Source organism: Pholis gunnellus (assembly GCF_910591455.1).
Source record: "Pholis gunnellus genome assembly, chromosome: 9".
Classification (NCBI taxonomy): Eukaryota; Metazoa; Chordata; class Actinopteri; order Perciformes; family Pholidae; genus Pholis; species Pholis gunnellus.
In genome coordinates, this window is record NC_136535.1 from 27,187,782 (window position 1) to 27,212,789 (window position 25,008).

Below are 25,008 nucleotides of genomic sequence, written 5' to 3' on the forward strand. Positions count from 1 at the left end.
CCCCTTTTAATTTTAAATCCAACCTAAAGTTTTAATTGAGATAAAATAATCCTTCATTAAATTATTCATTAATTTACATAAGATCATCCTTTATTTAAAAGTGAATTCATTAAGAAAAACAATCCTTTATTTAAGTATTAATTCATTCAGATAATAAAGGACAAGTGGTTAGGAAAGGAGACCACACCCCTCTGTGTCACGTTCATGAAGCGTGACGTCATCTAAGCCCCGCCCCCTTCCCCTCAGAGGAGCGCTGTGACACGATCAGTCACCTGATCAAGATGGCGGCGGTGTGCTGGACCACGTGCGTCTGGTTGTTCATCTTCTGAAGCTGGAGTCACATCTGATCAGCTGATCCCTTGTTGACCTGCTGGTCTCACCTTTACAGGTAAATATTCCTCATTAATATCGAAACGATGAGGCGATTGTGATTAATATCTACTTTTGTTTTGTGGCAGAAATACTGAAGTACTTTTGTATTTGTGCTACTTTTTTAGCTCCAGTTTGTACTTCATTACTTAGTTACTTTCTAGTGAAAGTACACATAAAGTAAAGTTAAATATACTGTTAAAATAATGTTATTTAATTTAATTGACATCATGTTCATCATTCAAACAGCTGCTGAAGGTTAAATAAACAGAATCAGCTTTATTGGTCATGTATGTGAACGCATTCGTGGAATTTGACTCCGGTTTCTACTTCGCTCTCAATAAACAAGAAAAGAAATATATAACAAATAAAACAAGGGCAACAAAAAAAGTAGAACAGATGTATAAACATTTAACAACTATGTACAATATACGTATAAATATATATCCAAAAAGTATTTAAATATGTAGTAAATATATATATGAACATAAACCTATAAAGAACAGTGTCCATGGGATTGAGGTCGTAGTTTGTCTGATTCATTGTTCATCAGAGTGACGGCAGAGAGAAGCTGGTCCTGGTCTGGTGGTTTTGGTGGTTTTGGTGTACAGAGCTCTGTAGCTCCTCCAGAGGGGAGGAGGTGAACAGCTTGTGTCCAGGGTGTGAAGGTCTGCAGTGATCTTTCAGCCCGTCTCCTGACTCTGGAGGTGAACAAGTCCAGGATGGGGGGCAGGCTGGAACCAATGATCCTCTCTGCAGACCTGACGGTCCGTTGTGGTCTGTTCCTGTCCTGTTTGGTGGCCGATCCAAACCAGACCGTGATGGAGGAGCAGAGGACAGACTGGAGGATGGTGGAGTAGAACAGGACCAGCAGCTCCTGAGGCAGGTTGAACTTCCTGAGCTGGAGCAGGAAGTTCAACCTCTGCTGGGCCTTTTTCCTGATGGTGTTGATGTTGGGGGCCCACTTCAGGTCCTGGGAGATTGTGGATCCCAGAAACCTGAAGGTCTCCAGAGCGGACACGGTGCTGTTGGGTATGGTGAGGGGGGGCAGTGTTGGGGGGCTCCTCCTGAAGTCCACTGTCATCTCCACAGTGTTGAGCTGGTTCAGCTCCAGGTTGTTCTGAGCTCACCAGAGGACCAGCTGTTCAGCCTCCGTCTGTAGCAGACTCATCACCGTCTGAGAACTTCAGGAGTCTAACAGACGGGTCCTCTGAGGGGCAGACGCTGGTGTAGAGGGAGGAGAGCAGTGGGGAGAGACCACATCCCTGGGGGGTCCAGTGCTGATGGTCCGGGTGCTGGATGTGGTTTTTCCCAGCCTCACCTGCTGCGTCCTGTCAGTCAGGACGTTAGTGATCCACTGACAGGTGGAGGCCGGCACAGTGAGCTGGGGGAGTTTGGGTTGGAGTATTATGGGATGTTGAACCCTTGCATATGTCCCTGTGGAGTCGAGGTGTTGCAGCGTGTGGTGCAGTCACATGCTGACTGCACCATCCACAGACCTGTTTGCACGGTAATAAACTGCAGGGGGTCCAGCAGGGGGTCCAGCAGGGGCCCTGTGATGCTCTTCAGGTGGGTCAACACCAGCCTCTCAAAGGATTTCATGACCACAGGCGTCAGGGCGACGGGCCTGTAGTCACTTCATCCTGTGATGGAGGATTTCTTGGGGACCGGGATGATCGTGGAGCGTTTGAAGCAGGAGGGGGCTTCACACAGCTCCAGAGATCGGTTGAAGATCTGCGTGAAGATGAGGACCAGCTGGTCAGCACAGACCTTCAGGCAGGAGGGGGACACACCGTCTGGACCTCGAGACTTCCTGATCTTCTGTCTGTGGAAGAGCCGACCCACATCCTCTTCACAGAGCCTCAGTGCCGGTGGGGGGTCGGTTGGGAGCGGTGAGGAGGAGGCAGGAGGTGTAGGTGGTTGTTTGATGATGGGGCAGGTGGGGGGTGTTGAAGTGGGCTCATCAAACCTGCAGTAGAACACATTCAGGTCGTCAGCCAGTTGGTGACTGTCCTCAGTGGGGGGGGGTCTCCTGTAGTTGGTGAGGACCTGCAGGCCTCTCCACACTGACGAGGGCTCGTTGGCTGAGAACCTGTTCTCCAGCTTTTCAGTGTAGCTCCTCTTTGCTGCCCTGATCTCCTCGTCAATGTGTTTCTGGTTGAACAGGATCCTGTCCTCACTGCTGTAGGCCTCCTCCTTAGCCCGATGAAGCTGCCTGAGTCTTCCAGTGAACCAGGTTCATTGTTGTTGTCTGTGCAGAAGGTTTTAGTCGACACAAACATGTTTATATATATATATATATATAATATATATATTATATATATATATATATATATAATATATATATTCATGATTAGACATTGAGCTCAGATCAGAATATTCTCTGCTGTTGATTGGATGTAAACAGTAACAGCTTCTTGTTTCAGGGTCAAGAGTTTCACAATAAAAGCCTCCTAGAACAAGCTGGAGTTAACTTGATCAAAGTAGAAACGGAAGGTTAGAGTTACTGTTGAACATCACATTACAGTCATTTAGCAGACGCTTTTATCCAAAGCGACTTACTATTCAGATTCTATCACATACACCGTAGGTGCAGCTATGGGAGCAATTTTGGGGGTAAGAGTGTTGCTCAAGGACACATCGACATGCGACTAGTGGAGCCGGGGTTGAAACCTCCGATCCCCTGATTGAAGGACGGCCCTGCTCTCCACTCAGCTGATTTAATCAGTTTAAACCTCTTCTATCAATATTTACTGATCAACAGAACCCAACTGGACCAAGCAGAACCAAACAGAACCCAACTGGACCAAGCAGAACCAAGCAGAACCCAACTGGACCAAGCAGAACCAAACAGAACCCAACTGGACCAAGCAGAACCAAACAGAACCCAACTGGACCAAGCAGAACCAAACAGAACCCAACTGGACCAAGCAGAACCAAACAGAACCCAACTGGACCGAGCAGAACCAAGCAAGACCGACATCGGTGAGTTTCTTTTCTGCTGCAGTTCAATCCTCTTCAACAGTAAACGGTTGTTTAAAAGCAGGAACTGATTCCTCTATCTTCACTTTGTTTCTGAGGTGTGTTTGTTGTTCACGAGGTTCTAAAAGGTTCTAAACGCTAAAAGGTTCTCAGAACGCTGCAGCTGAGTCCTCACTAAGACCAAGAAAGTGGATCACATCAGTCCAGGTCTGAGGTCTTTGCACTGACTTCCTGTCCAACAGAGAACTGACTTTAAAACCCTGCGGTTGGTTCATAAAGCACTGAATGGTTTAGAGCCAAAACACATCTGATGTGCTGCTACCTGATGAACCATCCCGACCCCTGAGGTGGTCTGGACCGGTCTACTTCCTGTTCCCAGAGTCACAACTAAACATGAAGCAGCGTTCAGGTGTTCTGCTCCACATATCTGAACCAAGGTCTGCTGAGCCCCTCAGCTGCTTTAGATCCAGACTGAAGACTTCTCTGTTTGCTGCCTTTAATTCAACACATTCAAGGATATTAATACATTTCTGCATCTCTGCATTTTACTCTATTATATTTCTTACACTGCTTATTAGTGTTTTAATGACTGTTTTTAATGTTTCAATCAATGTTCTTAATTGTTTTTAAATCTGCTTTTCTTTTGCCTCATGTTTTGATGCTGTTCATGTTTTCATGTGAAGCACTTTGAATCACCTTGTTGTTGAAATGTGTGATACAGATAAACTTGCCTAAAAGGACAGACCAGCAGGCTACTTATGGAAAGTCGCTGACTCACTGAGGTTTTACATTAACGAGTGAAACAATCGGTGACGTTAACGTTATGAAGTGTAGAGAACCGAGTGTTTCATCCACAACACTCTTGTCACAGTGCAGGAAAGCACTCGCTCAAGGCTCATTCTCTGTAACCAGTGTAGCATTAACGCATGGTGGACTTAGCTAGCTAGCTAACTCAGAGTTTGTTTTCCTCTCGTGAGGTCTTTAAGATGGTGATAGTTAATCTCACTGTGAGTCCAGGAGAACCTCATCTCTTACTGATAAAATCCCACATTAGTTGAGAACATATTAGCACGAGCATGTTGTCCAATATCTCTACAAACAGCGGCAGCTAAAGTTACGTTATTTAATTGTGCCTCGTGCGCTGCCTTATGGGATTATTTCCCAGAAAAATCACAGTCATGTATTTTCCACATTTCTGAGAGCTTTAATGTCTCCAGCAGCTGTTTGAGGAGACATGAGCTGACTGCTGATCTATAGAAACAGGAGCTATAAGATCCTCAAAAGCTGCAGAATTGGTCAGAATTCTCTCAGAGGTTTAAACATGTCATTAGTTAATATGAAAACATTTGGTTATTGGAGCTTTAAAGTTATTTCACCTGATGTAACCTTCACACTGGTGTTGAGGGAAGTTACATCATGATGCTCATTGATGAAGTCCCTCAGGTGAAAGGTCACTTCAGCCTGTCAACATGTTTGTCTCTGAGGCGTCTTCACAGTCGCCACAGTTTCCACGAATTCCCTCTGAAGCAAATTAGTCAGAGCTGTTAACCAGTGAGACCTCAGCACTGGTTCCACTGGTCCACAGGGTAATGAGCTCCCCTCAGACCGCTGAGACGAGCTCAGGGTGGACAGACAGACATTAGGAAATATTAGTTCTGCTGGTCAGAAAATGTTGGATATGAATTGTAGCATTGAGATTCTTTAAAGTGTAGAGTCTGAGGTCAGTGCTGTGCTCGGGTCTATGGCTCAGTGGTAGAGCGGGTCGTCCTTCAATCAGAGAATCAAAGGTTTCCATCCCCGGCTTCGCTAGTCCATGTTGATGTCCTTGAGCAAATTGCCCCAAATTGCTCCTGTAAGCTGTGCCTGAGGTGTATGAATGGGTATGAAAGAATAGTTAGAGTCCTAAAAGAGAAATACAAGTACAGTCCATTTACCATTTGAAAACATAAAGACTTTCTGGAATCAGTGACTTTACGTTACACTCTGAAGCTCCTTTGTCATCTACCTCATTTGGTCTCGACTTTTGGCCTTTTCTGTTTTATCTGAGCCGTAATTACAGGTGTGGAACTAAAGATGCACAAATCTGACTTTTATCAGTCCCAATACTGAAATCTGGGCTTTGGGTATCGTCCGATATCGAGTATCGTCATACTATGTTCACATTACAAGCAACAAAAGGGACGATGACGGGGCGCTGAGGGGACGATGATGAGATGTCGGTGACGACATGATAATGAGACGACGGTGGGACGATGACGGGATGATAACGATGATGATGATGACGGTACGATGACGGGATGTAGGGGACGACTGCGGGACAAAGGTTATGGCGCCGACGGACATAAGTTACAACGAAAAGATGACGATGACTGATAGCACAAACCCCCACAAAAGTTTCTTTTTTTTTTAAAGGCCTCAAACCCGCACAGGGCTAGCCCCCTCCTCAAACGGATTTGGGGGCGACCCAAAGCTGGACCAATCAGTCTTTTAAAAAAAAACTAAATACATTAAATATTTAAATATGATTGAACTCGGCTGACCCGGCCTGACTGACCCGCTGTCCTGTTCTGCAGCTCCTGGTCCTGGTTTGCTGCCAGTGGACGGGCGATACTGCCCCGCACTTTGTTTACGTTAAGAGCATTTTTTTGGACGTTATTATTTTTTAATTTATGTAATTTGCCCACATTTATGTACTTTCTTATGTTTCTTTCTTTCATCTCAAAAGGCTCAAACACACACACACACACCGTTCTCCCATACACTGACTATAGGATGTTTGCTGGCTTGTATCTCACTGTTCTTTTCATCCTCTTGTTGTTATGTCTATGTATTTTCTCTTGTGAAAAGATGACAATGAGACGTAGTAGACAGGATGACAACCGGACGCAGACAATGACAACATGACGACGGTAGGTAGGTGACTAGTACGTAGGTGACAAGGGAATAGGTGACGAGGAAGAGACGTAGGTGACAACGACAGGATGATGACGGGACGATGACGGGACGAGGACAGGACTTAGGGGATGACGATAGGACAAAGGTTATGGCGGCGACGGACAAAGGTTACAACAAAAAGATGACAATGAGACGTAGTAGACAGGATGACAACCGGACGCAGATGATGACAACATGATGACGGTAGATAGGTTCCCTGACGTTAGAGTCTGTATTGGTCCTTTGATGATGAGCTGTCGTCCTGTGGGGGCGTTCTCTGACTCGACGAGGTTAAAAGAAGCAGAAGCAGAAGTCTCAGCTCAGTTCGGAGGGACTCTGACTGAAGCAGGTGAATGTTAGGATTCACACAATGTCATGAATTCATTGTTGTTTATTATTTCTGATCTCAACATTCTATTTAACGGAGGGAATGATATTCTATCTGAATTCTGTTCATGTGAGGAGGAGGATGATCAACTCAACGCAGGTTCCTTATTTCATACTTAGTGCCTACTTTGACACCGGGCTGTTTAAATACTTGTGTTTCATGATTGTTATGTCTTTATACGTGTTAATTGTTGGTTCCAACCTCCTGCTGATTGTGGTGATCTGTATGAACAGGAGCTTACATGAACCTATGTACCTTTTTCTCTGCAGCCTGTTTGTAAATGAACTGGTTGGTAGTTCAGGCTTGTTTCCATTCCTTCTGGTTCAGATCCTCTCTGACAGTCACACTGTTTCTGCTCCACTGTGTTTCCTGCAGATCTTCTGTTTGTATTCTTATGTAAATGTGCAGTTTTGTAATTTAGCCGTCATGTCTTATGACCGATATCTCGCCATCTGTTGTCCTCTACAGTATAACACACGTATGACATGTAATAAGGCAGTTATCTTTATTGCTGTATTATGGTTTTATTCTTGTGTGAAAGTCTTAATTACTTTATCCTTAAGCATCCGTTTGACATTTTGTGGAAACATCTTAAACAGTTTGAATTGCAGTAACTACCTTGTAGTTAAGTTGGCGTGTTCTGACACTGAAGTGAATAACATTTATGGATTGTTTGGTGTTGTTCTCACCATCTTAGTCCCTCTGCTTCCAATCCTTTTCTCCTACATGAGGATCCTCAGAGTGTGTTTCTCTGGTTCTAAACAGACCCGACAGAAAGCTGTCAGCACCTGCACACCTCACCTCACTTCTCTGCTCAACTTCTCCTTTGGCTGCTGCTTTGAAATAATCCAGAGCAGGTTTGATATGACCGGTGTACCCAGAGCGCTGCGCATCTTCCTCTCTCTGTATTTTCTCATCATACAACCACTTTTGAATCCTATCATGTTCGGATTGCAAATGTCTAAGATACGGAATACATGTAAACGTATCCTCTGTTATAAAATGTTGACCTGTTACAAAGATACAATGTAGAGGAAATAACAAGTCAGTAAATATTTATTTACTAACACTTGTTGTCACTGATTAATGTGGGATTTGATGAACTGAAATAATGAGTGGTTGATTGTATTTCTAACACACATCATGAGTCCAGTGTGTAGCTCACAGGAGTGCAGACGCCAGAGGAAAAGCTCTGCGTAACCAAAACAGATGTTCTGTGTGTCTTGATGATGCTGTGGGTTTGGTGTTAGACCTGGTCCCTGATGGGCCCTCATGTGTTGTGAATCTCAGTTAAGCAGCAGATGAGACATTTCCTCCATAGTATCAGAAATGCCTCAGATACAACCTAAAATGCTGGATCAGGGATCGGCGTGAACGTGAGCCTTTGAACCGATCTGATATCACGTCATCATATCATTTATCAGCTCATTTATAAATCACAGGAACAGCAGCACCTGATGCGTACATTCTGCCTGATCGGTACTGAGAAGGTGGAAACTAGTACAATTCAATTCAATTTATTTGGTACATCCCAAAATCACAACTCACAAATTCTCCTCAGAGGGCTTTAAAATCTGTACACATACAACATCCTCTGACCCTTGACCCTCACATCGGAAAAGGAAAAACATTTAACGGGTAGAAAAAAGGAAGAGCAACAGAGGAGGATCCTCCATCAGGATGAAGTGTGATAGATGTGTACAGAATGAACAACATAACAGAGTTACAACATATTCAATGTGACAGAAATGATTCATATAATAAGAGTAGAAAGTATAATAATGATGGAAACATTATGACTACTAATAATAACAGCAGCAGTGGATACAGTAGAACAATAATGATAACAAAAGCAGCAATGGTATCAGCGATAGCAGTGAGACTACGACTAATGATGGTGCAGCAGTGGGTCTCAGGCACTAACTGTGACTAATAATAAAAATGGTAGTAGCAGTGCTACACACCTGTAGTTTGACCCTCTCGTGCACCATCATCAGCATTTTACAGACTCATTGTGCAGCTACAGAATAATGACACACCTCTTTATTTATTGTCATATGTAGAATAACAAAGAAGCATTTGTTGGCTTTGAACATCTTCCGCAGCTTACGCCAACAATGCTCAATAAATATGTTTAATTTTAGGGGAAAAATTAAAAAAAATTTGAATCTAAATATTAAATAGCGCAAAAGTTAAAATTTGGGGATAAATTCATTTATAAATATATTAAATCTAAAATGAAATATATTTGTGGTAGACAGGTGTACAGTAGTTTTGAAATGAATAAAAAAACCCGGAACGTAGTAAATGTATGTGTAGTAAATATAGATCTATGTGTATAAAGATATATGATTCTGCTCACTCATATATATATTTCTCACCAGCAAATAATGAACGCGCTGCTCTTTATCTCTCTTCTGACCACTGAGATTGAGTCCTATGATTCCTAAATTAAGAAACATTGATAAAAGATGTTTGTCTTTAAAGTATTTATTCTCTGCACAGAGTGTCACGGGAGGTCAAGATGAGGACCCAATAGCAAGACCACAGGAGACAGAGTCTGGCAAAACAGATTTTATTTCACCAGGATCTTAAGGCGAGGATGTGTGGAGCCCGTGGTCCAACACAGGTGGCCAAATTGACGATGTGAGTCCCGTGGCTCGATACCGGAGGCTGGCAGCTCAGCAAATATTCTACAACCGTAGTGGAGAGGAAGGAAGTTAGTCCAGGAAAAAATCAACTGATAACTTACGGAACAGAGGTAAGACTACCGAGGCAGAAGACGAAACGGACTGACAACCCAGGCCTGCAGGGCCAGGGTTGATCAGCAGCCAGGCGGTGATCAGTGGAATCAGGATCAGCTGGTAACGATCCAGATTGTCCGCAGCTGAGTGCCAATCAGAGGTGTGGCCATGGAATCGTCTGGAGGCAGGTCCAAGAAAACAAACCCCGAGCACATGACGTACAATAACAAACAGGGGAATGACAGACACATGAGGAGAGGAGATTGGGGGGAAACAGAGGTTAACACACAATGGGTCAGACAGGAATCCTGACACAGAGATAGTTCAATCGTCATTCAGAATGCAATGCGGTCCGAGGGAGGAAGGAACCCAGAGTGTTGGTTGTGTACGACTTATAAAGGACTTGAGCACAGATTGTGGTCGGAGGAACAGTGACCATTCAGTGGTTAACTACTGAGTGGTCCACTGTCTGCATCCCCATTCAGCCCCTTTTCTAAGATGACAATATCATGTCCTTGATTAAGACACACACAGTGTTACTCAACCTGAGAGGACCCTCACTGACCATGTCTGACATTAATTAACTTTGTTTATAACTGAGGGTCCTAAAACCTTGAAGTCTTTATCTCACAAGACATAAAGGACCAAAACACTGAGTGGTTGACAATAGTCACAGTGGACATTTGCCATCACACTCCCCCTAGTATCCCTTTGGAACATCAGCATTAAGTATTCATAAGGCTAGTACGTTTGAAGAGCATTTTAGCTGTTTTTGTGTTGCATTACTGAGATTAGTACAAGCTGTGGAGGGAAATGGATTATTCTTTACATATGGGTGTCATCATGGTCACAATCAGAATCAGGAGAGTCTGTGTCAGAGAGAGATCAAAACAAAACGAATTAAACTGGACATGAGGAACACAGTTTGGGTGTCATTGTCTCCCATTAACCCCAGATGGGACCGTCTCGTTGCAGAGAAACCAGCTCAGGGCTCCACTGATTCATTATTGTGAGTTGTATTTATTTATGCATTTTTTATTTGTTTTAATGCCGATCGTTTCATTTTATTTCGTCGTGTTTATCTGCCACACGTTGAATGCCGGTCCATGAAAATATTGTCTTACATGAAGCCGGTCCGTGACACAAAAAAGGTTGAGAACCTCTGACGTATACAACAGCGTGAAAAATCCCGCCGAAGCAGCATTGAGCTATTTTTGCCACCGACTGACGAATGGGAGGATTTCTGATATTTAGGTAGAACTATTGATGGAAAATATGAAAATGATTTATTACTTTACGATGTTGGATTCCACCGGGAATATATCAGTTATGGTTCAGAATGGATGGGGACGACCCTATTTGGTCCAAAAAAGGCCCTAAACACAAAAAGACAGCAAAGCGGGGGTGCCCTTTAATGCTCCCTTTATGATGAATTTGAAGTTGTATGACTATTAATTGATGTATTATGCAGATTTAAATGAGGGGCAATTGGGACAATTTCTGCCATTTGGGTATGGCCGTTGCGGAGGTCTCGTACCCACTCATGGGGCTCCTTTGTAGGGTTACAGTCAGTGCATTTAGCCCCTACCCTGAAGACTACCAGGACAATTGCCATACATTTCTATAGGGAGGGAATGTAGCCCAATGGTCCTAACCCAAATGGCAGAAAGTGTACCAAACGGCAGTGGGACATTCGGCACAATTTCTGCAATTCGGGTTAGTACACTTGGCCTACATGACCTCCCATACAAATGTAGGCCAAATGTCAGATTTGAGTTATACGGATACTGACATTTGGACTACATTTGTGTGGGCTGGCCGTGTAATAATGTAATGTGAATTGCAGGACACATCAACATTTCGAATGCACCTTGCGACCCCGGGTTCCTTCCGGAGCTACGCTTGTCTGAGGGTTGCTTAGACATCAATCGGAGACGCTCGCATTTCCGCGGCTATTAAGGCCCTAAGTGCAGACTTTGGGATGCCCGGTGCGTGGGCCCTTATCGGGCTCCCCTTCCTCCCTGTTGGCCCTTTCTTTCTACCTCCCTCCCCGACCCCTTCCTGGGGGTCGGGCTGGGGCATCGGTCGGTGGACACTTCGGTGGAGGCTCAGCCTGTGGACAGTGTGAGGCCGGTAACGTCTTCTCGGAGTCGGGTTGTTTGGGAATGCAGCAGGCAACCGTGTCGCCAGGGTGGGGATCGTCTCACGTAAAAGGTGTAAGGGGTCTGCGGCAATGTCGGCAACCCACCCGATCCGTCTTGACCCTGAAGGGATTATTTATTGCCTGGATCTCCGGCGGGTGGGTGAGCGGAGAGTCGGAAGTCGGGATCTCCCCCCGGGGCTGTTGGGAGGTTGAGGGCCGACGACTTCGGAGTTGTCGGAGGATGAATACCGGGAACGTTCCCGAACTAAGGTTGTAAAACTCAATTTAAATATGTATTTAATTACAAATAAAATATAATTACACATAAAGTTAAAAAAAGAGAATCTAAATATTAAATAATGCAAAAGTTAAAGTATGGGGATAAATTAATTTATAAATATATGAAATATAAAATGAAATCTATTCGTAGTAGACAGTTGTTCAGTAGTTTTGAAATTAATTAAAACCAGGAACGTAGTAAAAGTGTGTATAATAAATATATATCTATGTGTATATATAAAAATCACTGAATGAATGGGTGTCTGGAAAAAATATCTTAAACTCAGTCATACATATATATTTATTATTACTCGCCAGCAATTAATACACAAATCTGCTGCTCTATATCTCTCTTCTGTGTGTAGTGTGCAGAAGAAGCTCAGTGTGTGTTGGGTGTAATCTCTGGTATTCCCTGTCGGACATGACTGAGGTGGGTCTGCTTCCTGGACATGAAGAGGTATAAACAGCAGGTTACAAACATCCATCTGTGTGTAGTATCAATGTATTTGTTGGTTCGTTGAGGCTGGACACTACATTGTAAAGTATTGCTGCATGTGAGTTCTTCTCTTGTCTATATTTGATCATTTTCAATGAAATCTGTGAAGCAGTGTTTTCAAAATAAAGCTCGGCAAATATGAAAACATTGCCTTTGTTATTTAGAACAATGTCTTTAATTAAATCAAATGATTCAGTTTGGTTTGAGAAATAAGAAGCGAACCTGGTTACAATTAGTTTTGTCATCTCAAACTAGAATGATGGTAAATTCAACTTTAACTTACTTTATTCTTGACACGTACATACATGTAGGGACTTTGAGATACTTGTACTTTATGTTAACTGCAATGTTATACATTGTTATAGTTACGGTCAACCTCCTGCTGGTTGTGGTGATCTGTATGAACAGGAGCTTACATGAACCTATGTACCTTTTTCTCTGCAGCCTGTTTGTAAATGAACTGGTTGGTAGTTCAGGCTTGTTTCCATTCCTTCTGGTTCAGATCCTCTCTGACATTCACACTGTTTCTGCTCCACTGTGTTTCCTGCAGATCTTCTGTTTGTACACTTATGCACATGTGCAGTTTTGTAATTTAGCCGTTATTTCTTATGACCGATATCTCGCCATCTGTTGTCCTCTACAGTATAACACACGTATGACATGTAATAAGGCTGTTATCTTTATTGCTGTATTATGGTTTTATTCTTGTGTGAAAGTCTTAATTACTTTATCCTTAAGCATCCGTTTGACATTTTGTGGAAACATCTTAAACAGTTTGTATTGTCATAACTACCGTGTGGTTAAGTTGGCGTGTTCTGACACTGAAGTGAATAACATTTATGGATTGTTTGGTGTTGTTCTCACCATCTTAGTCCCTCTGCTTCCAATCCTTTTCTCCTACATGAGGATCCTCAGAGTGTGTTTCTCTGGTTCTAAACAGACCCGACAGAAAGCTGTCAGCACCTGCACACCTCACCTCACTTCTCTGCTCAACTTCTCTTTTGGCTGCTGCTTTGAAATAATCCAGAGCAGGTTTGATATGACCGGTGTACCCAGAGCGCTGCGCATCTTCCTCTCTCTGTATTTTCTCATCATACAACCACTTTTGAATCCTATCATGTTCGGATTGCAAATGTCTAAGATACGGAATACATGTAAACGTATCCTCTGTTATAAAATGTTGACCTCTCGCTAGATTCTCTATGGATGAAATAAGAGTAAATGAATGATATCTTTATTTGAAATGCGCTGTTTAAAGCATTCAACTGATTGGAATAACTGCGGCATTGTTCATGGTGGTGATTTGAAAGTTTTCTACATCCAAATGCTTCCGAACATTTATGAATCCAGAGACAAAAGGACACAGAGCAATGCACATCTATTATACTGACAAAGGCAAAAGAAAGAAAGAGAATGTGTTCCAGGGTAGATGTTGTGTAGCTGTGACTTAGGTTTCTTATAATCATTTTCATTTTGCCTTGTTATGAATTCAAATTCATTTGTGATTGTGACAGTAAGCTATTTCAATAAAATTGAATTGAATTAAAAGTTGGTGTGTAAGTTGAAAGTATATTTGATATATTTATGATGTTAAATAAACTTTAGGAAGATAACTTTAGTCCTAAATGTTTAGATGTGTGAGCAGAGCCTGACTTTGTATAGTTTGTATTGGATATAGTGCACAGCAGTGTGAGGCAGTAACAGAAGTGACCAACGACAGCTTCAGCATAGTAATGACCTGTAGACTGGTGTCCCAGACCTCTATGTCAGTGTTTTTCAACCTTTCCTGACCCGCTGTCCATTTTTTACATTAAAAAGATCCTAAAAAGTTACAAAATGACACACTGTAGCATAATACAGCATCCGTGCTGACGATTGAATGACAAGTCTCTCAATGTGTTGATCCTTCCTCGGTGTGAAGCCTGGGCCTGTTTGGATGAAAGTGAAAGTAAATCCAAACGAAAGATAACTTTCGCTGTATTGCCTCGAGCTCACCGTGTTTTCTTTCTTTTGAGGCTTTTCCTCTGGGTTATGTGGTCCAGGGCCCAGTTCAGAGTCTGCATTTTCCCTTTTTTAAATGTTTCTCCATCGCTGTTCGTCTTGTCATCACAACCTCTCCCGCACATCATTTCATTCTACGGTCTTAAATTAACACGTCATTAATGCGCTGCCTACTGCCCCCCACTGGCATGGAAGAGTATTATGACTTATTCAGTCACTATATTGCAGCTCAGATGCTAAACAATGGATCAAACAAATTAATCAAATAATAAAGTAAATCATATTGTTTTGGACTGATTAAGTGAAAATGGACATTTTCCCACGGCACACCTTCTGATCTCTCACGGCACACTGGTTGAGCATCACTGCTCAATGGGACACTGACAGAGGGTGTTGCCCAACAGCCCAGCATTGTCCACAGCCTTCATTATTTCAGGTTAAATCTCATCCACTCTTGTGGAGCCTTTTGACTAACACCAGAGATGTTAACAAGACTTTCCCAGAGTCTCTCCCTCCTCTACAGAGGACGAGTCAGACGGGTTCAGAAGGACCTCTGAAGCCCCCGTAACCATCAGACAATATCCTCAGTCAGCAATTCGGCTCCCTGCTGGTACAGCCTGGCACTAAGCCCCGCCTCTCCTTCCCAAGTTTTCTAAAGATTTGCAGGAATCCTTTTGAGGCCGACTGAAAGTCCATCTCCATGGCTCCGACGAACTGGTCCAGCACGTGGATTTTCTGCTTCTGTTACAACAGAATCTGCAAACCTTCTGGCCTGATTCCTGTCTGCTGCTTCAGGAGTCCTTTGGGCCGACATAACCTCAGAATCAAAAACGGTTTATTGACAAGCGTGTTACACATACAAGAATATTGGCTAGGTGAATGGTGCAGAACAATAAACAGTGCAATAGTACAAGACCTGATTTAAAAATTTAAAATATGCAATATTACAATAAGATATAGTAAACAAACAGATAATAGTATTTCAAAACAAGTATTTTATTAAAGTGGCAGGTGTATATTAAGTAAGAAAAGTTGTGTAAGAGTGTGTAACAGTAAGAAATTGTCCCGGGATGTCGGAGTCAGTAGGGGCCCTGGGCTTATTCCATGAGCCCAGCTGCAGACGGGAAGGAACTTTTTGTGGCGTGAGGTCTTGGTCCTGATGGATTGCAGTTTCCTGCCAGATAGAAGGGGCTCAAACTGTTTGTGTCCAGGTCGAGAGGGGTCGGCTACAATTCTTCTGGCCCGCCTAAAGGGTCCTTGAGGCGAACAAGTCATGGAGGGACAGGAATCAGATGGACCATGACGTGGTCAGAGAGTCCTGCTGAGTGTGGTGTAGCAGTGGTCCAGAATGTTCTCCTCTCTGGTTGAGCATTTAATGAACTGTCTGTATTTAAGAGTTCATGACTGAGGTTTCCTTTGTTAAAGTCACCAAGCACAATAACTAGAGAGTCCGGGTTGTTGAGTACCGTCCGCTGTGCCTCCTGCACGTTGGCTTGCGGTGGAATGTGAACACAGACCAGTATGAATGAAACGAACTCACGGGGGGAGTAGAAGGGTTTACAAGTTAGATGTTTTTTAAATCTGCTACAAATAATAACGCTACATTAGGCTGGAAGAACCCTAAAACCAATGCCCACTGGATTCTTGGGTTTTGTCCAATTGAGGCACAGACTTGCCTCCCATGTCAAGGTGTTTGTTTGCCAGCGCTGTACAAAGAGCCAAACCACCGTATATACAGTTTGTATTACCCAACCTCCTCCACTAGTCCAGGTTATTTGTCCTACCCTTAATCAGAGATGAATTTAGACGCTCCACTTCTCCATTAGCAAGCACTTTGAATCACCTTGTTGTTGAAATGTGTGATACAGATACACTTGCCCTGCTCAGTCCTGGTATCAATGGTGCTTTGCCCCAGTGACTGACTGGATGAGCACGGGTACAAAGCCTTCCGTTCTGTTGCCACACTTCAATAGCACTTCATCTTTTTGACTCCAGTCTGTCCCACACATTTGATCTCATCACAATACTTTTAGCACCTCAATCTACCAACATTTCTTTATTTTTTTGTGTGTACTCTGATATGTAGATTTTTTAAACTTAGCTATTGTGTCTTGTGACAGATATCTTGTTATCTGCTAATCTCTACAATATTACACACATGTGACATATAAAGAGGTTTTTATTGCTTCCCACTGGTTAACACAAATCCACAAAGTGGCTTGGGACAAATTGTTTTAAATTAGTTCAAATTGGCAAATTCTTAGTACAGAAAGATTTCTGTTTTCAAGCCAAACATGTCACACACAGTGCACACAGTGCGGTCCCGGTGGGGATTTGTATTTTTGTGGTGATTGTGGCTTGTTTACATATTTGTGCGTTTTTCCCCTAATAAATAACAAAGACTGTTTTCAGATGAACTCAAACGGACAGAAGCTGAGACACACTTGTGACTGTTGAATATCTGCCAATGATCTGGGCCATGCCAATATATCGCTTTATAATAGCGTATAATGACTTTATAAGTCTTCATAATACATTTTTTATAGAGTGAATAATTATGCGTATTGTTATAAGGCATTATGAATATTTATCAGTGCTTAAACTATAAGTATACAATGTTATAAGTACTTTAATGCTTTTTAGACACGGGCATCATAAAAAGTGTTACAAGTTCATGTTTATTGGACTATTTGCACAACATCATTTAACAAGAAGGCAATTACACATTGCTTGACATACCAGAGTAAGGGATTAAGAAAATGTATGAAATAAACACAAATACAAAATAAAAAGGAAATATAAGGCTTCAAAGGCTTCTTGTCATACAGACTGATGATGTCATTGTCCTACCGGTCCAGCTGTTACAGAGACACCTTTACATGTCAGTACCTGGAAGAGTCACTTTATTTAAATACAGCGTACGTCTACGACCACGACTCGCACTGAGAAAGCAGCAACTGCACAAAATACATTGCTGATTTTAATTTGCTGCCTTGTGTGAAAAACTTAGAAAATAAATATAATGCACAATTCATCTTGCATCTCAGGATACATCCGTTTTGCAAACTCAACGAATTACAAACTTGACAAAGATTCAAGCTTTTGTTTAAATATTACATTTTACCACCACATTACAAAGGCCGACATGTGCTGCTGACAAAGCTTCAACGTGTTACTGAAGCCGGGGGAATGAACTGCACGGCCTTCAACAGTCATTTACATTTGACCAAAGACAAGACTTTTACATATGATGTGAATCTTTGTCAAATTCAGTCCGTACATTAAAGGGTTGAAGAGCGGTTGGCAAGTGAGAAAGTATAAAGATAAGAAGATGCGCAGCACAATGGGCGCTCTGTTCATATTTAACCTGCTCTGAATTATTTCAAAGCAGCAGCCAAAGGAGAAGTTGAGCAGAGAAGCGAGGTGAGGTGTGCAGGTGCTGACAGCTTTCTGTCGGGTCTGTTTAGAACCAGAGAAACAAACTCTGAGGATCCTCACGTACGAGTAAGAGATTAGAATTGCAAGACCAAATAAAACAATGAAAGTGTACATGAGTCCATAGATGTTGTTGACTGTCGTGTCATAACAGGCCAGCTTTACAACAGAGTAGTTGTTACAGAACAATTTGTCAATGATGTTCCCACACAGCTGTAAAGATGCACTCAAAGATATCATGACTACGATATTAAGAAGAGGGAATAACCACGCTAGAGCAATAAGCATGGCAACCTTGTTAAATGTCATACGTGTGTTATATTGTAGAGGACAACAGATAGCAAGATATCGGTCATAAGACATGACGGCTAAGTTATAAAACTGCACATTTGCATAAGTGTACAAACAGAAAATCTGCAGGAAACAAAGTGGAGCAGAAACAGTGTGAATGTCAGAGAGGATCTGAACCAGAAGGAATGGAAACAAGCCTGAACTACCAACCAGTTCATTTACAAACAGGCTGCAGAGAAAAAGGTACATAGGTTCATGTAAGCTCCTGTTCATACAGATCACCACAATCAGCAGGAGGTTGGTGCAAACAATTAACACATAAATACACATAATAATCATGAACAATAAGTATTTCAAAAGCCCGAGATCAAAGTAATTACTAAAAGTGAAATATGAAACCTGTGTGGAGTTCATCATCATCATCATCATCTGTTTGAACAACAACTTACACTGTTACATTTTCTAGATTTACTGAAATCAAACTCGGTTAGATGGTAAATTTACGCTTTTTTTCTGGACCCACAGCATAAACACACACACACACACACACACACATGTTATAAATGACGGTTTGTGACTTTGTGTGAATCCCAACATTCATCTGTTCTAGTCAGCACTGCTGGTGGAGCTCTGCCTCTTTAAAGTCTTCAGCTCAGATGATGTTGCATCATTATCACAGAAGACATCTAACTGATGTCACCAGCTGTTCTCATCGTATTACAAAACAACAAAGCAACGCATGGATTCTTTCTCCCGTTACATATCGCTGTAGTCCTCCATCAATGAATCGATTAGTCAATCAAAACAAAATAACTGAGTAAACATCAAGGTCTGGATATGAAGTAATTCATATGATAGTAATTTGACCGTCAGGTGCACGATAAGCGATTGTTTGTTTGTAAGTTCTTCATTGATGTAAGTTCATGTGGATCACAGTTAACAATGTGGATTGACTTCATTTGACTTTCGGTTACTTCACCTGAACTCCAGGACTCCTGAAGATGTCTACTTCACTTCACTACACTTCAGTTTACATTACTTCACTACACTTCAGTTTACTTTACTTCACTACACTTCAGTTTACTTTACTTCAGTTTACTTTACTTCACTACACTTCAGTTTACTTTACTTCACTACACTTCAGTTTATTTCATTTCACTACACTTCAGTTTACATTACTTCAGTTTACTTTACTTCACTACACTTCAGTTTACTTTACTTCAGTTTACTTTACTTCACTACACTTCAGTTTACTTTACTTCACTACACTTCAGTTTACTTCACTTCACTACACTTCAGTTTACTTTACTTCAGTTTACTTTACTTCACTACACTTCAGTTTACTTTACTTCACTACACTTCAGTTTACTTTACTTCACTACACTTCAGTTTACTTTACTTCACTTCACTTCAGTTTACTTCACTTCACTACACTTCAGTTTACTTTACTTCACTACACTTCAGTTTACTTTACTTCACTACACTTCAGTTTACTTTACTTCACTACACTTCAGTTTACTTTACTTCACTACACTTCAGTTTACTTTACTTCACTACACTTCAGTTTACTTTACTTCACTACACTTCAGTTTACTTTACTTCACTTCACTTCAGTTTACTTTACTTCACTTCAGTTTACTTTACTTCACTTCAGTTCAGTTTACTTTACTTCACTACACTTCAGTTTACTTTACTTCACTTCAGTTTACTTCACTTCACTTCACTTCAGTTTACTTTACTTCACTTCAGTTCAGTTTACTTTACTTCACTACACTTATGTTTACTTTACTTCACTTCAGTTTACTTTACTTCACTTCACTTCAGTTTACTTTACTTCACTTCACTTCAGTTTACTTTACTTCACTTCACTTCAGTTTACTTTACTTCACTTCAGTTCAGTTTACTTTACTTCACTACACTTCACTTGACTTGACTTCGCTTCACTTCACTTCACTTGACTGCACTCTACTCTATTCTACACTTACTCCAGAACTTCTATATATTTTCACTTCACATCACTTTGCTTTATTTTAGTTCACTTCAGTTTACTGCATTTAACTTCAGCTCAATTCCAGGACCCATCAATCCACTTCGCTCCTTTTTATTTTACTCAACTTTACTTCACTTATACTTTCTTTAACTTAAGTTCACCTTACTTTAACTCCAGGAATACTAAAGATATCTACTTCACTTCACTTTACTTCACTTTAGGTTAGACCGTCAGCTAAAGTCTGACTCTTAAAGATACTTACTTTACTTTACTACTATTGATTTGACATTACTTCATTTTAACTCCAGAACTCCTAAAGATGTTTACTTTACTTCACATTACTTTACTTAGCTTAACTTCACTTCACCTTACTTTACTTTAGTTCACTTCGATTGACTTCAGTTTACTTCACCTGAACTCCAGGGCTAAGGAAGACGTCTACTTTTCTTTACTTTACCAGACTAGAGTTCAACCTGGCTTAACTTGACTTAATTTCACTTCAGTTTAACTCTAAGACTGCTCAATCCACTTCACTTACTTTACTTACCTTCGCTTCATCTTACTTTGTTTTAGTTTACTTCACTTAAACCCCAGGAATCTTAAATATGTCTACTTCACTTCAGTTTACTTCAATACACTATGCTGTAATTTACTTCACTTCACTTTAGTTTAAAAGTCCAGTTTAACTCTGACTCCTAAAGATGCTCACTTTACTTTACTGCACTATACTTAAACTGACTTCATTAAACTTTACATAATGTTCCTACAGAAAGATGTACACTTCACTTTCTTTATTTTAGTTCATTTCAGTTTAGTTTAACTCTTGGACGCCTCAATCCACTTCACTTAACTTTACTTACTTTTTCTTCAGTTCACCTCACTTTACTTTAGTTCACTTTAATTGACTTCAGTTTACTTCATTTCAACTCCAGGACTCCTAAAGATGTCTACTTCACTCCACTTCACTTTTATTTACTTTACTTCACTTCATTTTACGAATCCCATCACGCCGTCCCTCGTGCTGCACTGGGACTCTCTGACCACGTCATGGTCCATCTGGTTCCTGCTGACAGGCAGAAACTAAAGCTCTGTAGACCTGTGGTGAGGAGACCAAAGCAGTGGACCAGTGAGGCTCTGGAGGATCTTGGGCGTGCCTGGACTCTACAGACTGGGATGTGTTCAGGACTGCTACCAACAGTCTGGATGAGCACACAGAGGCCGTGACGTCATACGTCAGCTTCTGTGAGGACAGCTGTGTCCCATCATGCACCAGGGTGAGTTATAACAACGACAAACCCTGGTTCACAGCAGAACTCAGACAGATAAGGCTGCACGAGGATCAGGCCTTTAGGAGTGGGGACAAGGACTTCTACAAAGAGTCAAAGTACAGGTCTAGTGAGGCGGTGAGAGACGCTAAACGACCGTCCTCTGAGAAGCTGCAACACCAGCTCTCAGCAGTGACTCTGCTTCTGTCTGGAGAGGCCTCAGACACCAACTACAAGCCTAAACCCCCCCACTCCATGAACCACCTCCACCTGGCAGACCAGCTGAACGAGTTCTACTGTCGCTTTGATGGACAATGGGACAGTCCTGACTCCATCCCCCACAGCTCCATCAACCAGCCCCCCCCCCCCCCCCCCCCGCCCGTCACCCTGACCTCTGTGGTCATGAAGTCTTTTGAGCGCCTTGTCCTGTCCCACCTAAAACTCCCTCTAGGTTTCTTATTTAAATACACTTCACACTTGACACTACACCTCATCGTACTTGTTTATACTACTGTTATCTGTTTGTTGCGCACTTTATTTTATATTGTATTGTAAATTTGTATGTTTGTATTTCGTGCACCATGTTGATTGTTGTTGATTGTTTAATGTCATGCATCACCCACCACGACAAATTCCTTGTATGTGCAAGATAACTTGACAATAAACGTTCCTGATTCTGATTCTGATTGAGTGAATTGCTCAGCGTCAGGAAAATCTGTAGAGACTCATAGAACCAGGGTTACAATCCTGAGTACTTAGTAGTTCTTTCTGGCAAAAAAAGAGATGTGAATGTTTGATCCAATTCACTGACCAGCCTGGTTTCAGCTTGTAATTCTGTGTGTTTGAGTCAAGACTAAATGTCCTGGAGACTAAACTTCACGTTGTGGATGGTGTGATCCCATCGCAACATGGTTTCTAATTTATTTTTGATAATCAATGCCACAAATCCAAGTATGTGTCAACATAAACACGCATAGTTTGAGTAATTATCGTGACTCTGAGACTTACAGATGATCAAAAGATTCAAACCAATGTTTTTACTTTTATTTATTTTCAGAACAGGTAATATTCACATTTAATGAATGTATAGACATTGTTGTTCTATTGTCAAAATGTCATCCTTTATTCGGTTCTTTTCATGTTTCATGTTTCACAACGTTTGAGGAGTTATGAGCTTTATAACGTCAGGAGCTCACAGTCGACCAAAAACAAGACTTTTACACACAATGCGAATTTTGGTTAAATTCAGTCCATACAATACGGGATTGAGGAGCGGTGGACATGTCAGCCAGTACAACGATAAAAAGATGCGCACTATATTAGGTACATTTTTAATATCAAATCTGCTCTGAATTATTTCAAAGAAAATCCCAAAAGAGAAGTTGAGCAGAGAAGCGAGGTGAGGTGTGCAGGTGCTGACAGCTTTCTGTCTGTTTAGAACCAGAGAAACACACTCTGAGGATCTTCATGTAAGTGTAGAAGATTAGAATCAGAGGACAAAAGATTATGAGTGAAGTAGAAACGAGTCCATAGACGTTATTAACTGAAGTGTCATAACAGGCCAGTTTGACTACAGAGTAGTTGTCACAGTAGACTTTGTCAATAATGTTCCCACACAGCTGCAAAGAGCTACTCAATGATGTCATCACAACACACAGCAGGAAAGGGCAAAGCCATGTTACAGCAAAAAGAACAGTAATCCTGTTAAATGTCATACGTGTGTTATATTGTAGAGGATAACAAATAGCAAGATATCGGTCATAAGACATGGCGGCTAAGTTTAAATATTCTACACCTCCATAACAGTATAGGAAGAAATTCTGCAGGAAACACAGTGGAGCAGAAACAGTGTGAATGTCAGAGAGGATCTGAACCAGAAGGAATGGAAACAAGCCTGAACTACCAACCAGTTCATTTACAAACAGGCTGCAGAGAAAAAGGTACATAGGTTCATGTAAGCTCCTGTTCATACAGATCACCACAACCAGCAGGAGGTTGGAACCAACAATTAACACGTATAAAGACATAACAATCATGAAGTATAAATATTTGAGAACTCCAGTGTCAAAGTAGGCACTAAGTGTGAAATACAAAACTTGTGTAGAGTTCATCATCATCCTCGGTTTTGTTTGTAAAGTCAATAACCCTTTTGGATGCAATGTTCAACAAACATAAAACAGGTCATTTGCTCACTCACACATTTAAGTAAGTCTTTGTTACATTCAGTCAAGAATTCATAAGTTTAACAAGTTCAACTATGGTATTTACTTACTGTCACAAATGTATTTTAGAAAATACACTCATGACAAATTCATTGCCTTATTTACAGTCGACCTAAAGCTCAGGCTAGGAATGAAGAAGAGTTGAAGTCATTGTGTGAGTCTCGTCTTTCAGTCCTCACTGAGCTGAAACTCTGCATCTCCCTCTTTCAAACTTTTACAGTAGTGAACGCCCACAGCAGCAGACTGGCCTCATCCTCAAAGGACCCATGGTTGTTGCTGCTTACTGACTGATGTTGAAAAGAAGTTAAAAGGAAATTGATATGAAAATGAACACCTACTTTTTGCAGTGAAACGTTTAAGAAAGGACCATTTGTATATCAATGATTGACCCCGTGTTAGCTTGAATGAAGGACACCTTGAAGGGCTGCTAGGTTGGCCGAGGTGGAACTCCTGAGGGGAGATGTTGACCTCCCCTTGTCAAGGCGGTTGACTCCAGCCTAACTTACCCATTCCAAACGTGGGGTTACAGCGGACCAGCTGTCCTGTAGGGTAGATCTGCTAATCACTGAGTGAGCCCAGATCACGTTGCCTCTCCTGACCCTCAATTCAGGTGCAGGTACAGGGAAGGAATCCACCCGTGGCAGAGTTGGTTCAGGAGGAGGATATTGTCTCAGTAGGAGCTTCAGCCATTCTCTTTACTGAGTACAGTGAAGAGGGGCCCTCCCATGCCTCTGGGCCTGACTCCCATTCCTCAGCTCGTAGTGGTTCAGAGGGGGCCGAGGACACAGCTCCGTGGAGGTCTTTCATTCGCGTGGCACTGGCTCCGCACCACCCTAACTGTTCCTCCTTCTGATAAATATCTGAGGGTATTGCATGAATGCTGGAGGAACACTTAGGCTCTCTACCGTCTGGCAGCCATGCAGGATGCAGAGAGATTTGGCCTTGACCATATGCCAGCTGCTGAGCCATTGCCTCCCTCATAGTTTCCACTGAAGAGGCTCTGAATCCGGAGGCCAGATGCCCTCGACCCCAATGTCCAGTCACAGAAGACCTGTTTTCAAAGCCACATAATACAGGCGCTATCCGCAACTCCCTCTCACTTCGTGCTTGCTCTCTCAGCTTCTCTGTAGACTTCTTTCGACGCTTCCTCCTCCCCCTCAGAGATGCTACATTTCAGGCATTTGCTCTGTTTTCAAGGGAAGTTGTGTGTCTGATGTCCACTCTGGTTCAGATTGCTGCCAGGTCTGGCTGGTGCAGTCACCCTTGTCAGAGGCATGTCGGAGGAACCTCCGTACTGTCCCAGTGGAACCGGGGGAGCTGTTCGGTTCAGCTGCTCTACAGGTGTTTGAGCACATCGTCCAAGGTAACCAGACCAGTCAGGTGCCTTCGGGGTCCGATTTGGCATCCCGTTCCCTGCCGCCTTCAGCTGAGGGTTTGGCTGCTGAAGGGCTCGACCCGCTGCTGAGTGA

General features: G+C 42.1%; 3 protein-coding genes and 1 pseudogene across 4 annotated transcripts; 2 read left to right on the forward strand and 2 right to left on the reverse strand.

Moving 5' to 3' along the window:
* Window positions 1–6,754: 6,754 nt before the first annotated feature.
* On the forward strand, window positions 6,755–7,705 carry LOC306701614 (olfactory receptor 4E2-like; the record flags this gene model as incomplete). Its single annotated transcript, XM_079166970.1, has 1 exon — window positions 6,755–7,705. The coding sequence occupies one exon, from the start codon at window positions 6,755–6,757 to the stop codon at window positions 7,703–7,705; it is 951 nt and encodes a 316-aa protein (XP_079023096.1).
* A 4,889-nt stretch (window positions 7,706–12,594) lies between these two features.
* On the forward strand, window positions 12,595–13,530 carry LOC306701616 (olfactory receptor 2A25-like; the record flags this gene model as incomplete). The annotated part of the gene is made up of 1 exon (XM_079166972.1): window positions 12,595–13,530. The coding sequence occupies one exon, from the start codon at window positions 12,595–12,597 to the stop codon at window positions 13,528–13,530; it is 936 nt and encodes a 311-aa protein (XP_079023098.1).
* A 4,022-nt stretch (window positions 13,531–17,552) lies between these two features.
* On the reverse strand, window positions 17,553–18,485 carry LOC306701338 (olfactory receptor 4B13-like; the record flags this gene model as incomplete). The annotated part of the gene is made up of 1 exon (XM_079166620.1): window positions 17,553–18,485. One exon carries the CDS (start codon window positions 18,483–18,485, stop codon window positions 17,553–17,555), a length of 933 nt encoding a protein of 310 aa, XP_079022746.1.
* A 2,612-nt stretch (window positions 18,486–21,097) lies between these two features.
* Window positions 21,098–23,344, reverse strand: LOC306701617 (olfactory receptor 10A6-like; annotated as a pseudogene). The gene is made up of 2 exons: window positions 22,645–23,344; window positions 21,098–21,304 (listed from the first exon to the last, which is right to left on the reverse strand). The product of its transcript is annotated as an olfactory receptor 10A6-like (transcript).
* Between the last annotated feature and the right edge of the window lie 1,664 nt (window positions 23,345–25,008).